General features: G+C 42.5%; 1 protein-coding gene across 1 annotated transcript in view; it reads left to right on the top strand.

Moving 5' to 3' along the window:
• The window catches only part of PLCD4 (phospholipase C delta 4), a 69,498-nt gene extending 55,905 nt beyond the window's left edge, over positions 1–13,593 (top strand). Inside the window, exons 8-16 of the mRNA XM_054971679.1 lie at positions 393–537; positions 3,176–3,328; positions 4,528–4,698; positions 5,408–5,564; positions 5,970–6,086; positions 6,628–6,803; positions 7,765–7,900; positions 10,974–11,123; positions 12,622–13,593. Coding sequence (XP_054827654.1) covers positions 393–537; positions 3,176–3,328; positions 4,528–4,698; positions 5,408–5,564; positions 5,970–6,086; positions 6,628–6,803; positions 7,765–7,900; positions 10,974–11,123; positions 12,622–12,725 — 1,309 coding nt within the window. The 3' untranslated portion in view covers positions 12,726–13,593. The remainder of the gene's footprint in view (positions 1–392; positions 538–3,175; positions 3,329–4,527; positions 4,699–5,407; positions 5,565–5,969; positions 6,087–6,627; positions 6,804–7,764; positions 7,901–10,973; positions 11,124–12,621) is intronic.
• The last annotated feature ends 2,543 nt before the right edge of the window (positions 13,594–16,136 follow it).

Here is a 16,136-nt window from a genome sequence, read left to right as displayed (position 1 = left end):
TATAATTCTGGGAGATCTCCAGGCCCTGCTTGGAGGTTGACAATGCTAGGTATAACTAGAGTCTTTGACCTCAGAAAACTTAGCAGCGACCATAGAGTTAAGCTACAAGTGACGAATTACACTTGTCTGGCAAGTGAACAGACTCACGTGTATTCCTCCCTGTTCACTTGCGCATCACTTGATCAATTGGAGAGCAAGTGAATGGCAAGTGAACAGGGAGGAATACACATGAGTCTGTTCATTTGCCAGGCAAGTGTAATTCGTCACTTGTAGCTTGGCTCATAGAGGCTAATAAAAAGTGTTTTCCCCATGTTTTAGGCTAGCAGCTGAAGGCATTTCACATACATCAGGAGGGCAGGAAGGACTCATGAATTGCCTTCTCTCTCCTGCAGGGCTCTGAAACGTGGCTGCCGGTGCCTAGAAGTGGATTGCTGGGATGGGCCTAATGGGGAGCCAATTGTCTACCATGGCCATACTTTCACCTCCAAGATTCCCTTCAGGGAAGTAGTGTCAACTCTTGAGAAATATGCCTTCCAGGTAGATTGGACTCTTCAGTCATCAGGGACAAGTGGCTTTTGTCTGCCAGTGAGTGGGGGGGGGGTCACTAGGGTGGAATGGTGGAGGATGTACAAAAGGAAAGCTGTACAGAGTCAAAAGGGAGATATGTATGTAGTCAAGAGGGAATATGGTGAGGTGACCCTTTATAATCCCCATACTGGAATGAGGACTGCTGTGTTACAGGGAGTGGGGAATTCTGATGTAGAGGATTGTCTGGAGCTAGTCCTGCTGGCTCTGCATTCACCTGTGATGCTGATAAACTGGCCCACCAGGAAGATGATGCCGGGGCCATCAGATGTCCCCGAAACAGCTATGGACTGAAGAAGCTAACCAGGAGGGAAGTTGCTGAAGTGACAGAGGATGGGGCCCCGGGGACAGCATTGAGACCAGAGAAGCTGTCCCAAGAAAGTCAGTCTTCAGTGAGGCCCAGTGAAGAGGGACTGCAGCTCACACAAGGCCTACTTCTGCTCCCATGGGAGGCTGGCAGCTGGGGTGCTCACCCACTGCTGCTCATGTGGGAGCTGTCAGTGAGACACCTGCCCTGCCACATAGAAGCCCATATGACAGGGCATTAATAGGACTGGGAGAGCAGAGCCCCCCGGGCCCAGGAAGCCCATTGGAAGACTCAGCTGCCCCTTAGGGAATGGAGAGGGGGTTGTTGGAGCCCAGGGTAGGACTAGCCCTGGCATGGCCTTTAAACTTTGTCCAGGTGAGCAGCCAGAGAGGAAAAGCCCACCCTCAACAGGGCGACAGAGAAAGAGGCACATGGGAGGGAGAGGGATTGGGGTGGAAGCCAACTGCCTTCTCCTCCATTTCTGAGGCTTCCTCTCAGCCCCTTTAAAAGGGATTAGGGTGGAAGCAGCTGGTGCCAGGTTCTGACCCTACTGAGAGACAGGATGACTTCCTGTCCACAGATTGCACCAGCCACGCTACAGTTCCTGCCTGCCCCAGAGACCCCTCCACCAGCGGAGGCCCCTTTGACCATGAACCTCACCCAGTTTGGGCAATGACTGGCTGCGCACCAGCAGAAGCTACTGTGGGACATAGTTGCCCAGCAGCAGGAGACCCAGGCTTCCAGGATTGGAGACTTTTCTTGTGCATGGGAGGTCACTCACCTCTTGCTGGGGCCACCCACCAAGAGACAAAGAGGAGTGTTCTGGTCCCCCTGTTCCAATTGACTAACTTGACACCAGAAGAGGGCATGGAGGCATATCTGGAGATCTTTGAATAGATGGCTGAAGCTGTCTACTGGCCCAGGGCCCAGTGGACCTACATCCTGGGCCCTTATCTCACCAGCAAAGCCCAGGCAGCCCTGTAGAGCCTCTCCAAGGAATGACATTCTTAAGACTACCATATTTGACCAGTATGAGATTACAGACCAGACATTTTGCCAACAATTCCAGTCTCTGCCTGGTGGAAGGAAGAGCATCCCTAAATTATGATAGTCAAGCTAAAAGCTGGCATCCCAATATCTTGGGCCAACGACTCCAGGGGAAGTGGCAGTGGTTGAGAAGGTGGTGTCTGAACAAGTGATGCAGATTTTTTCCAGGGAGGTTCATGCCTGGGTTTCTACAGATTAAATTTATCTCATTGAAGGACATGATAGCCCTGCTAGAGAACTACATGGCAGCCAAGACCTCCCAGTGGGTGGTGGGGCACGCTGCTGCACTGATCAAGCCACCGTCAGCACCTTGCTGAACCCAACCCTGACCACCACCAACCCCACATGGCTGTGCCTGACCCCAGGCAAGAGGATTAGGCCTCGACTCTTAGCAAAGTGGGTCATCAAGCACAAACAGGTGCTGCTCTTAACCACGACACCAAACTGGCTCTCTGAATTAAATTTACAATGAATATTCCCTTTTTTTCATACTGTATCCCAAATTTATAAATATGCATTCCCATTTTACCATTACTCACATCTTACCCTGTAGTTGTACGTGGGGCACAACCATGGTTGAAGCCTGTGATCTATATACACAAGAACTGTAGATCATAGCTACATTCCCCTGACCCCAGCAGCCATTTCATGGGGTCATAGGAGCTGTGTGGACGAATAGCCATGTGGCTTGTGAGGCTGCAACAGGGAGGGGGAAAGGAGTGAAATCAGTCTCTCTCCCTTCTTCCATCAATAGAGCTGCACTGACAGAAAAGTCAGAAAGAGCCACTTCATTTCCTTCCCCCTCCACATTGCAGTCTCCCAGTCCCTGTTGCTATTGGTCCACTAGATTCCTGTGACCAAGGAAAGTTACTTTTCTGGGGTTGGAAATGCTGTTGGAGGAGGGGAACACAGTGAAGATCCAAGAGAATCTCCTGTGGACAAATCACAGGATCCAATCTTCCCATTATCTCTTCCCAATGAAGTCATTGCAAGAATATGTCAGTGATACTCTGGTTTGACACATCCTTGCAATGACTTCATTCCCTCCTCCAATATCTCTTCCCTAAAAATCAACTTATTGTGGGTATAAGGGCAGCTTACTGTCCCTCCAGAATGTTCTTCAGTTCTCACTGGTCTTTGCAGCATTCTCATTCCCATCCTTCTGTCCCTACTCTCTGTGTTCCACTCTTGAACCCTCATTGCTTCATTCATTTTCTTGTGGGTTTGGTCTTGCAGGTTTCTGATTACCCTATCATCCTATCAATTGAGAATCACTGCAGCATAGAGCAGCAGGATGTCATGGCACAGCAGCTGAAAGGCATTCTGGGAGAGCAGCTCCTTGTCACCACCATTGATGGGCGAGTCCCTGTGCAATTGCCTTCCCCTGAGGTAGGGATATGGTATGGTCAATGGATTGCCCTCTCACTAAGCTTAAATAGCCAAATCACAATTACAGAAGACAGGGCCAAGTCAACAACTTTCATATGCCCTGATGTCCTTAATCAGTCTGAACCTTTAATACTGGTAGTTGTAGGAGTCAAAGGTGATGGAAATGAGAAGAGCAAGGATTAAGGTAAGTAAAAAGATGGGAATGGATTCAAACAGAGTTTTTGTGGGAGCTGTTTTTTTAGAAATGTTTTATAGGAACATTAGGTAGAAAATGGGGGGAACAAAAGGTCTGGTTTAGATTGGGGTAGGAAGGAGATGTATTGGGGCACTTAAGGAGTTTGGGAAGTAAATTTGTGGTGAAAGATGGAGAACAAACTTAAGAAGACCCCTGCTGGATCACGCCTGTAGTCCGGCTAATCCAGCATTTTTTTTCACCCAGTTGCCAACCAGTTGCCCTGGGGGGCCAGCAAACAGGGCATAGAGGTCAAGGCCTTTCCCTGATGCTGCCTCCTAGCACTGGTATACATAGGTTTACTGCCTCTAAATATGGAGATCCCCTTTAGTTGCCATGGCCAGTTGATATTCTCCATGAAACTGTCTAATCCTCCTTTTAGAGCCATCTATGTTTATGCCCTTCACTACCCATCCTCTGGTGGCGAATTCCACATTTTAATTATACGTTGATTTAAAGTTTTTCCTTTTGTCTGTCCTGAATCTATTGCCCATCAACTTCACTGCTGTCCCTGAGTTCCAGGATTATAAAGGATTATAAGAATTATAAGTGACAGTGCCTTATGCATAATTTTATAAACCTCCTTCATGCCCTCCTCAATCATTTCTTTTTTCTAAATTGAAAAGTCCCAGTTCCTTAATCATTTTGGTTGCCCTTTTTGACCTCTGCTATGTCCTTTTTGAGATACATCAACCAGATCTGTACACAGTATTCCAAACGAGAGCTGTATAGGGGCATTAGAATATTGGCCATTTAATTCTAATGCATCAACATGCTGTTTCAGAAGGACGTTTGCTAGAAACACAGGAGGGACTGACATGGCAGTTGTGAAAGATGTAGTTTTAATGGTAGACTCAGGAGAAAATGGCTGCTGGGCTGAGGGAGAGTTGCTGGAAACAAGGGAATCCACTCCCCATGATGAGAAGTACAATTTCTGCCCTTCTAAGGACTGTGTGTCCATACACAGGAACTGAGAGGCAAGATCATTCTGAAGGGGAAAAAGATTGGGTGCCTAGAGGATTCTTTGAATGGGCAGCTGGATGAGGAGCCTGAGGGAGAGGAATCTGAGGAGGAGGAGGAGGAGCTGGAGTCAGAGGAGGGGGAAATACTGCGGAATGAAGCCAAAAAGAAAGAAAAGGTATGTGATCATTCTGGACAGGTGACTCTTTTTAGATAGTGCCAACTCAGAAGTAGCAACTGAAGGCTCCTACATACAAGGTAGTTTGGGGAAACAGTGAGCTCTGACGATTCTCCAGAGGCCACCCAAACCCACTGTGAAGACAGGACAAACTTGCTTACACCCCAATACATACAGATTTTAAGTCATTTGGTTTCAGCAGTTCTATCAAGGAAGTTAAAAGATGTTCCCTTCCTATCACCTGTCTTCTAATCTATAATATTCAAACGAGCCAGTTCTGATTTTTTTTAAAGGGATACCATCTAAAATAACAGATGCTTTAAAGACAGAAATTCAACAGCTGGAGCATCTGTGTGCCAGGCAATTCTCATCTTGAATTTCCACCAACCATATGTCAGTTAACAATAGAGAACCCTGCTGGGGAAAAAAAAGAAATGATAGCGCTACATGGGAGACACTTCCATGTCTGCATGCACATGTAGTGCAGAAGAGCGGGTTGCACCAATGCAGAATCAAAGAACAAAATGGTGCAGTGGGAAAATAATTATATTATTCAAAATTTCCTACATATTTCATATGCAGCTTCATCAGGGAATCTGTAATACAACCATCTCTCAGAGATCTCTCACTTTAATATGTGTATCTTTTCCCCTTCTCTTTGAATCTGCATACACATGAAGACATAACTTACAAATCACATTCTTTGCAGAAATCCAAGCAGTCCCTCTCTGAGGAGCTTTCAGCGTGTATTATCTACTGCAAGAGTGTGCCCTTCTCTAGCTTCCAACACTCCCGTACCTACTACAAGCCCTATGAGATGTCGTCCTTCACAGAATCCAAGACACGCAAACTCATCCGAGAGGCTGGTGAGAAAATGGAGAAGAGGGGCAGTTGACAGGCAAGAAATGTGGGCCAGGCATTGATGGGCATGTGAAACTCCCCCAAAGATCAAGTGTTGGGTCCATTAGTGTGGATCCTGTTTACCTTAAGTAGAGCAGCACTTGTGGAAAAGAACTTTTCATTTCTTCCTCTTCAGCTCACACATTAATACTCTGTAACAGAACAGCCTTTCTCATCACTTATTTCCTTGAGTTTCTTCAGGTCATTTTGGGGTTTGACATTGATCCATTCATCTCAGTTCAATTTTGGTTTAGGCCTTTGTCAGGAAAATCTAACGTAAAGACCTCCTGAATCCCAGTTCAAATGCCTTCCAACTTAGCTCACTGCATAGGGCAATCCTGGTTTCCTAACTGTTGTTGTACTTCCTGCAGGTAATGAATTTGTCCGCCACAATGCCTGGCAGCTGACACGGATCTATCCCAGTGGGATCCGGGCCGACTCCTCCAATTACAACCCCCAGGAGATGTGGAATGTGGGGTGCCAGATGGGTATGCATGGGGTACAAGCACCAGGGAAGAAAAGTCACTCTCCCTTTTTACTAAGCTCCTTTACCACCTTGTCAAACTTCTGCAGAGCAGAAACTTCTGTTCTGCAATTAACTTGGCCCTTTGAAGGACTCTTAACGCTAAGCAAACCTCCAACTTATAACTTCAGGGTATTGGTTAGTACTGCCAACTTACATTTGACCAAAGTGGGGGAAGAAGGTCTACTTTTCAGATGGCTGAGTTTGCTGCCTTCAGATTTACAAATAAAGCTAGCATTCAAACAGTGACACAGGATGGTGGAAGTCAGGATTTGGGTTAAAGAAGCAACCAGTGAAATGGAATAGGGAAGTACTGATGCAATGATGTCTTTGTGCATATGTGTTTCTTTTTAGCTGCGTGTTATTATGAAGATGTAAGTTGGTAATACTCATATGTTTCCCTGTAATGTGTAGTTTGGGCCTTGCATGGAAGGAGCTAGCAGTATCTCTGCTTCTATTTCTGTTGCTTTTGGTCTGAAAGGCATTCCTGTTTCCCCTCTTTTCAGTGGCCTTGAATTTTCAGACAGCTGGTACAGAGATGGACTTGTGTGATGGGCTCTTCAGTCAAAATGGCCACTGTGGCTATGTGTTGAAACCAAGCTTCATGAGGACTACAGAGACAGTCTTCAGCCCTGACAACCCACAAAGTAGGGGTGACAGTGTGCTGAGCTTAGCCATTCAGGTAACACATGAACCTTTTGCTCATGCCTTTGTTAACAGGACCTTGGATAGTTCAAAGAATGACTTTTGAAATGTGAAGGTTCCTTATACTTGATCACTGATCCATCTAGCTCAGTATTGTCCATTCTAACTCACTGGGGTAGCTCTCCCCCCACCACCTGAGAGCTTTTTGTACTGGAAATGCCAGAAATTGAACTTGTCTCAATTATCCTTTATAACTAGCATTTCATTGTTGTTTTCTTGATCCTTATTTTTTTTTACTTACTCTACTTTTTACTTGATCTTGTGTTTTATTTAATTGCTTTGGGTTATTTCTTACTAATTTTATTGTTGATAACTTTCATATGATTTTAGTAGGATATATACCACTTTGGAATAAACTGCAGTTACTGAATTATGTAAATAAAAACATTCGGAAGCATCCACATGTGCTCTATCATCAAGCAATGTCCTTTTCCTAGTTTTTTAAAAATCCATTTTTGCCTACTTAATTTCTAGGGCTCAGGATAAATTACAATATAAAATGCAATTAAATATTAATGTAGTATTGATTATTCATGTTAAGGACCAATAGACTATACATGATAGCAAACTTCCCTTGCACGGAAGCCTGTTTCAATATTTTATCCAATCCCTTGCTTTGACACTGTATATGTTTTCTAGTGTGACTCTTTCCATTGAAGAGAATGAAGGTTCCATCCCTTCCACTTTGTTTCAGCTACTTAGGTGTCTTTCTTCTCTGCAGTTGAGTGAAGTGCCATTCAATAAGCTGATATTGGGATGCTGGACAAATAAGTAATGATTTTTCAGTTCCTAAGAGTTTAAAACCATAGTGTCCAACCTTTTTTGCTTCAGGCCATCATTGTGTATGGCATAGGATATAAAATGTGGTGCTGTGGATGCATTCCAACTCTTATACATAGAGTCTTGCCTGTTCTTTCATGCTCATATGATTTCTCTAGGTGATAAGTGGACAACAGCTCCCCAAAGTGCCCAACAGCAAAGAAGGCTCCATAGTCGATCCACTGGTGCGGGTGGAAATCCATGGGGTCCCTGATGATAGTGCCAAGCAGGAGACCAAATACATAGAAAACAATGGTAAACTACTCCATTCGTTGTTGGAAAGCCTAGCTGAGTGACAGCTGCTGGGGTTATGTATTTGCCTAACAAATGTCACAGCTCATGAGAGTCCATTGAACTTCTCTTGTTCAAGATAGGTGAATGAAATTCCTGGTTTAATCTGTGCCAAAAATATACTCTAGTGGAGAAGAGTAAATTCTACCATGAGATTAATGTGTTTATTTATTAAACTTGTTTTACTTTCATCATGGTAATTTTTGTAGAATTCCAAGTTTTGGAAAGAAGTAATAAGCCATGAAAAGCTAACTATTATAAATACATTGCATGTCCCAAATTATAAAACAATTTTTCTAGCAAAATTCTTTATATCAAAATTAATTAATAAGGTGCATAAATAACCATTTTAAAAGTGCTTCAATGAATTCCAAGTTTTGGCAAAAACTGGAGTAGTGGAGGCCAAGGGAAAAGTGCTGGGCAAACTGGTCGGAGCAATGGAAAGATAATGATCACCCCTTCTTTTAAACTCCCAGTCTGAGACAATCATTGACCCCAGGCCTGTGAAACTTAGGCTGTTTCCCCACATCTTAAAAATAGCACCCCACTCATGGAATGCTGGCTGTTTCTTCGTGTGATTTCAGATGTCACCTGGATGCACACAAAAACAAGAGAGAGGCACGGAACAACCAACACAACTAATTGTATACAACCGTGCCCAACTAACTAAGTAGTATATATTATACCAGTTTGCAACATCCAATTTACACAAGTTTATACAAACAGTGCAATTTATTTCAACCACTAGGGTATATTATTTCTCAGTGCAGAATCGCATACAATAATATTTCACAATTACAAATCCTTATTATCATAACTTCCACGTAACTGCTGACGGGTACGCCAGCATAAGGTTCCCGTTCCGGATGCCCCTTTCTCAAAGCGGTTACGGAAAGCCACCTTATTGGGTCCTTTTTATCACAAAAGTTAATGTAGTCAATTTCAGAGTCAACATTCAAAGTGCATAGTGCCTATACGCTCAATGGTGTCAGTCAGTCTTAAAAATAGTGTCCCATTCACAGAACACTGGCGGCTTCTTTGCACAATTTCTGACGTCACCTGGATGCAGGCAGTGATAATTCTGTTTTCATGGCACTATAAATATGGAATCACAACTGCCTGCATCCAGGTGACGTCAGAAATTGCGCAAAGAAGCCGCCAGTGTTCTGTGAATGGGACACTATTTTTAAGATGTGGAGAAATGGCCTTAGTTGTATCATGGTCCCTTTGAAAACCACAAAATGGTACGTGACTTTCAGCAACTGAATAGTCCCATTGATTTCACTGAGACTTAGTCAAGTCATTGCTGTTTAGTATTTTCTCTGGATTAAACTACCCCTTGGTCTCTTCTGTTGTAGAATACTGCATTAAGACTGGGTAAACCTGTGTTCAAACCCACATTCACCTATGAAAATTATTCCAGAGGAGTAGCTGCGTTAGCTATTGTAGCATAAACAAACAGGAGTCTTTAATGACTAACAAATTTTATTTTAGGATAATCCTTTGAGGATCAGCACCCACTTCTTTAGATGCAATGAGAGAATACCCACTAAGCCAAACTGCTTTGGCTTTTTTATTAGATTTATATTTTACCTTATTACATTTTTCCCTGTACTTTAACTTGATGGTATGTAACACACATGTTCTGTACTTTCTAATTTCATTTCCTCTCATCTGTGCTGTTCATTTTTCTTTATCTCCAACATAAAAGGTATGCCTATGAGGATCTACTTATTTTGAAGAAGTGTACTCTTGTCCACAAAAGCATGTGCTGGAATAAAATTTGTTATTCTTTAAAATTGTACAAAACTCCTGTTATTTTCATCTGTGAAACTTTTTAGGAGACCTTGACCAATCACAGACTAACCTATCTCACAGGAGAGTTGAGAGGATAAAATGGAGGAGGGGAGAATCATGTCCACCATCCTGAGGGATAAAAGGTTGGGATTTTTAAAAAAAGCGATAGACACTCATTATCTCTCATGTTTTCAAATATTTTTCTGCTTTCTTGAAGGCTAGAAATTTTCTGGGCCATTTTGAAAAGCAAGTTCAATTTAGGAAAACAAATACTCTGACAGGTTTCAGACTACAAACCTATGGATTACAGACTTCTTCCACCTCTCTCTCATACATTTATTCAAATAGTGGCTTTATAAATAAGCTTGGTCAATAAAAAGGGGCAGAAAGGAATGCAAAGAGGGTGAATGATTTCATTTCATGAATAGACATTTATTCATTTATATCCCTCCTTTCTTCCCAAATGAGGAACCAATGTGGGTCTCAACAACAAATAGAAGTACAATAAAGTACAGACAAACAGGAGAAGAAAGAGGGAAGGTTCTTATATGCAAAGCCGATATTTGTCCCTCTTTCTCCTTGCTAGGATATCTTCCTGACAGCTCTAGTCTATGACCCTCAGGACAACAGCCCTTCGGCTCCTGACCAAAACCACACCTAAGCATTACATAACAGATGAGGAGACAAACATTCAGCCTAGATGGCAAGCTGGCAGCTATTATCTCACAATTCACCCACCTGTTGTTTGGAAAGACTTGGGAAAGGAAACTGAGTCTGAAAGGTTAACTTTGGAATGGCAGTTGGAGGGAAGAGGTTAGGTATAAGGCTGCCAACAGGCCTGGAGAAAAATGGCCCATCTCTTTAAGAGAGGCATGATGTGTAGAAATGGGCAGCTGAAACTTTTTGGAAGTGAATAACATCACCTAGTATATAACCTCCTATTAAGCCTCTATTAACAGAAGAGGCCATTTTTCTTCAGGCAGTTGGCAACCGTATTAGGAATCCAAAAAGAGGTACTGAAGAAAATAGTTGTGTAAGATTGGGAATGGCTTGAGGAAATGCACAAGGAGATACTGAGGGCCAAGCTACACATGACGAATGACACTTGAATGGCAAGTGGATTGAGTGGAGGGCAAGTGAACAAGGAGAAATACACTTGCTGTTCAAGTGTCATTCGTCATGTGTAGCTTGGCCCTGTGTGATGCCCACATTCCTACCAACCTTATTTTTTCCTGGACAGGATTCAACCCACAGTGGGGTGAGACTCTTCACTTCCAAGTGAGGGTACCAGAGCTGGCACTTCTGCGCTTTGTGGTGGAGGACTATGACAAGGCAACACGGAATGACTTTGTGGGGCAGTACACAATGCCTTTAAATAGTGTCAAAGCAGGTGAGTGTCTCCTCTTAGTACCTTGCCTACATGAGTCTAGCATAGAATTACCATATGAGAGTCTCCTGCGGAGAACTGAGGATCAATCTGCTTCTGAGCCTAAGCAATTGAAAAGACAGCATCAATCAGAGAAGACTGATTATTTGTGTATAACAAGAAAGTTAGGGTCAAACTACACAAGACAAAATACACTTGAATTACATTCGAATTACACTCAAATAACCTGTGTAATTTGAGTGTATTTTGTCTTGTGTGGTGAGACCCGTAGTATAAGCTGTATTCTACAATAAACAATATGGCTGCTTACTGTATCGAATGGCAGTGCACAGGGCGACAACAGTGCAGCCCTCCACACAACAGTGAAACCCAACAGAACTTGCTTCCCCTCAAAACATGTATGTAGAACTGCTTGCTATACTCCATTTTGCTTGTGATTCCAAAGCAGATCAGTCCCTTCATATAATTTATGGTATGAATTGCCAGCATGAGACGCCTAAAAGTTACCTGCTGCAATGAAAAAAGTTTGTTTGATTCCATCCTCAAGATCAGCTAGCAGATAGGCTTATTCCGTTCTTGGTATTTAGACTAGCCAGCATACTACTGAAATTGGATTTTAATGTCTAATTGCTGGCACTGTAGTTTACAGGATGCATCTCTTAAGCATATGCTCTGGCTATGTCCAGTTATTCAACATTTTTGAGAAGAATTAATTTTGTATTAGAATATCTATGGATTTTTGAAGATGATTACATACTTTTAAATTACCTGCCTATATCCTGGAATCTAACTGATGGTCAATGAAAGTGGACTCTCCATGCCCTTATTGTAGCTAAAATACTTATATTACAGCATTGGAGAGACAAATACCCATCTCCCATAATTTAATGGATGGAAGACCTTACAATTTTATCTTTATTTCAATGTATGGCATATAGATGACAACTGCGGGTGGACTTATTTTTAGATATTTGAAACCTTTTATGGATGCTTATGTGTCGATTGCTCACCATTGTTGCATCTGTTTATTTCTATTATGTATTATCTTTTGTCTTTTTAAATAACATTTTAAAAAATTTAAAAAATTGGATTTTGTTTATAGCTGCTGTTCCCAAGTTAACCTGCAGAGTTTTGGGTTCTCACCCTCCTGCATCCAAAATGCTTGCAGAAACAAGACAGTTTAGGAAAGTTAAAAAAAAAGGGCTGGAGACACCAGGTTCAATGCAGTTTATAGAACCAAGCAATGATGTTTCCTCTACTTGTATCATAGTAGAGGATCTGGAACTCGTTATTTGCATGCAGATATTCCCAGGATCAGTTCAGGGTATCTCCAGTTTATTTCTTGGAAAAAATGATCTCATGGAGCAGGGCTGGGCAAGATCCCTGTCAGAATTCTAAAAGAACTACTGCAAGTCAAAGTCAACTATAATCTGTTAGATGGACCACTAATCTGATAGTATAAAGCAATCTTATATGTTGTTTTCTTCTGTTTCCCACAAAGGGTACCGCCACATACACCTTCTTTCCAAGGATGGCACAGGAATCCCACCAGCATCCCTTTTTGTCCACATCCGGATTGTAGACTTGTCAACTGAAATTGACTAGAGCACACTGCTACCCCTCAGAATGCAACTCTTCCCTCTCCCACCAGTTAGTCTGGAGAATGTGGGTGAGGGGGAAGGATGGAGAAGAACATTGTGGAAGGATGCCATAGCACTCTGCTACCTTCTACTGTTCCTAAGAAGAATTGGACTGAAGAAAAAAGGCTAATTTGCACTACTATATTATTTATTTTTTAAAAATATATTTTTTGTATAATTTTGCTATTTTTTTACATTGTGATTTGCACAGATTACCAAACCCTTCAAGAAGACATACCACCTAAGACTGTTTATTGCTATGGTTCAGTTATTAAATCTACCTTCACTATGCACCAAGGACAGGATATGTTGCTGTATCTTTGAAATAAACTTGTAGCCAGGAAAACACATCTCTGATAATACCAGTGAGCTTTCTTCAGCAACTTCGCCCACTAAACCAAGTCATCTTTTTGCCTGAATTCTGCTTCAACATCTCTCATTGGGCTAAGGAAGTAAGACTAGTCTGGCTGCAATCTTTGAAGCAGGGTCAGCCACCGTATGATCAAACTGTTTCTGAAAGTGCCTAGACACATTTCATGGCACATGGTGGACAAGCCAAAGGTTTCCAACTGCTGCAAAAGAGTCCCTTTATAAACCAGAGCAAAAGAGTTAGGAAGAAGTGATGTGCCTGTGCATATGTGCTTTTTCTCCCATGCAAATTTGTCTCAACTCTTTAAAAGGCAAGGGATTTCTCTGTATTTTTGTTCCATTTGCAGATACATTCTGGCACCCAGTTAGCCGCTCAGTTCACAAATGCATGATTGTTATTCAAATGATAACATACATACATCATATAGGCACTACTCATCAAAAGCCATGTATGGATTTCCTCATGATGCTGTCTGGTGAAGTCAATTCACATATTCAGCTGGAAATCAACAAGTGGTGGATGGCTCTGTGAATCTGCCTACAAGCAACCAGGATCAAGAAAGGACATAGGACACCAAGGTCATGAGGACCTTCTTCAAGATGGAAAACTGTACAAATCCTCCTTCTCTGCTATATGGGATTGCTTGTCAAACATTTGATGACCAAGGAGTTCTAACAGTTGCCTACAACTTGCTCTATTTTTATAAAGAAAATGACAACAGAGTTGGCTAGGCCTGAGACAGCCTCTCTTGCTTCTCAGCAGGAATTTCTCTTCTCCCAGCTAAGATACAACTTGATAGAAAGAATCCTTTCACAAGATAAATTACATAGTATTCTACAAAGCCTCCCTGAATGTTTCCCATTTTCTCAGATGCATTAAGATGCTCTACATGCATTGATCCATTTAACTGTGTACGCCAATTCAACCTCCCCTTCTTGCTCACAGCCAGATTTGTACATCCCAGCCTTAGCCTGATTCTGCAGCATTTGGACCCAACTGCTTTTTAAACTCTGGGTGACAGATTTCAGTTGTTTACAAAATGGTCAAAGGAAGCAAAGGAGGATGTGTGTGCTTTATTTTACCACACAGGAGCAAGGCTGGTGACAGTCTTATTCAGGACATAAAATTTACTGGGGGAAAGAGGTAGTGGGTGGTAGCCACTGAACCCTGACAGTGGAAAACCAACAAGCAAGATTAGTTGTTAAAAGGATAGCTAAGAGGAAAAGAAGCATTTCATACTCCAAACATTGTTCTTCATCTTAAGCTTAAACGTACTAATGTCTCCATGGACATTTCACTGACTCTTAAAATCCAACCAACATGGAAATAACACTGTAATTGTGAAAGATAGTGCAAAGTCACCCACAATAATCCTGTTTTGTCACAGCTGTACTTGATTTTGGATCCAGTCACCTTGCTTTGCTTTTTCCCTAAACCGAAGATTCATTTTCTCAGCTCAGACATTTCTAATCTGTTTAAAACACCTTCATTGCTTATCTCAGGTATCTTTACAGATGCAATATTTACAGCAATGCATATAATGCTATTCTCTTCCAAATATTGCTTCCTTTGTATAGCTGGGGTCTCAGACCTTTACAGATTGGTTTAGCTAAATAAATATCGTAGTGAAAACAACAGACCAAAGTACTGGGGTGGAGTTGGGGGAACAGTCTATGAATCATGACAATCCTATTACTGCAAGGTGGGGTGAAAGTATATACATGCCAGTGGAACGGGATAACATATCCATCCTGTAGGCCTCACATATCTTGGTAAAAGCCTCAGCAACGACCATATCAATATGTTGGTGGTGGAAAATTCTGCCAAGTCATAGCTATGGTGACCCCCCCCCACTGGAGTTTTCAAGGCAAGACACTAACAAAGGTAGTTTGCCATTGTTTGCATCTGCAACCTTGGTCTTCTTTGGAGTCACCTACCCAATTACTAACCAAGGCTGACCCTGCTTAGCTTCTGAGATTGACAAGATCGGGCTTGCTTGGGCTATCCAGGTAATATAGCTGCTGTAAGGCAGAATCCCAACAAAACCATACAGCTACTTCCTTGACATTTTGTTCTGAGCTTCATCTCTCATCTTGGGCTCCTTTCCCAGGTGACCACTGTAGTTCTGATTCCAAAATCTGGCCTTACATTGAAAGACCGCCTTGAATGACCAGGCTCATTTGAAGAGCATGAGTCCTGCCTACTTTTTGTGCCCTGTTGGGTTCCTGCTTTGTTCCGGTGAAACCCTGGTATTTGGAACAGTGGATGGGCATCTGCCTCAGAGCTGGCCCTTCCCCTTACCACGCTCACATCAGGCACCCCATTCCAACCTTTCCCTGGTTGCTAACATACTGAAGTTCTGTAACTTTTCAGGTTGCTATTCTTTTTTTGGCTTGGTTTTCTGTAGTATTAGCAGTTACATGGAAGACAAAAATTCAAGTTTCAGCTTTTTTTTTAGCACCTGTTGATTTTGTACTTGTCAAGCAGAGGAGCTTTAGAAAAAACAAAACTTTGTAGAGATGGCAGCTGAATAAACTTCCATATGATGGGGGTGATACTTCTTTCATACCATCCTCACTACTCTGTCCTGCCTTAGCAGGACAAACAAAGTCAAAAGTACATGGAGTTTAAGCTGGCAGAGTTCCACTGAAGTTTCCAGCTACCACATGGAACTTTCAGTTAGTCAGTGACTGGGGCGGGGGGCGGCCCTAAAGCCATTTCAAGCAAGTTTAATTGGCTTGTAAATCATATTACTGGTATTCAGCCTTGAACAGTGGCTCCAGTAGGAACCTTGTCAGTCTCTTGGGCTATGTCCTGATGGATGAAGGGGGCACAATGCCCTTGTGTACTCTAGCGCTGGGCTGAATACTGATACTCTTTAGAGATGATGCTCATCTGAGCACATTCAATACAGTGCTCAAATTATGAGGAGAAATGAAGTCCCACAGAGCACTTGCACAGATGGAAGCATGTCTATGATTTCCTCTGATTTCCCTGGGGAAAGCA

The sequence above is a fragment of the Eublepharis macularius genome, chromosome 2 (genome assembly GCF_028583425.1).
Source record: "Eublepharis macularius isolate TG4126 chromosome 2, MPM_Emac_v1.0, whole genome shotgun sequence".
Lineage (NCBI taxonomy): Eukaryota > Metazoa > Chordata > Lepidosauria > Squamata > Eublepharidae > Eublepharis > Eublepharis macularius.
This window is presented reverse-complemented; position numbering and strand designations above follow the sequence as displayed.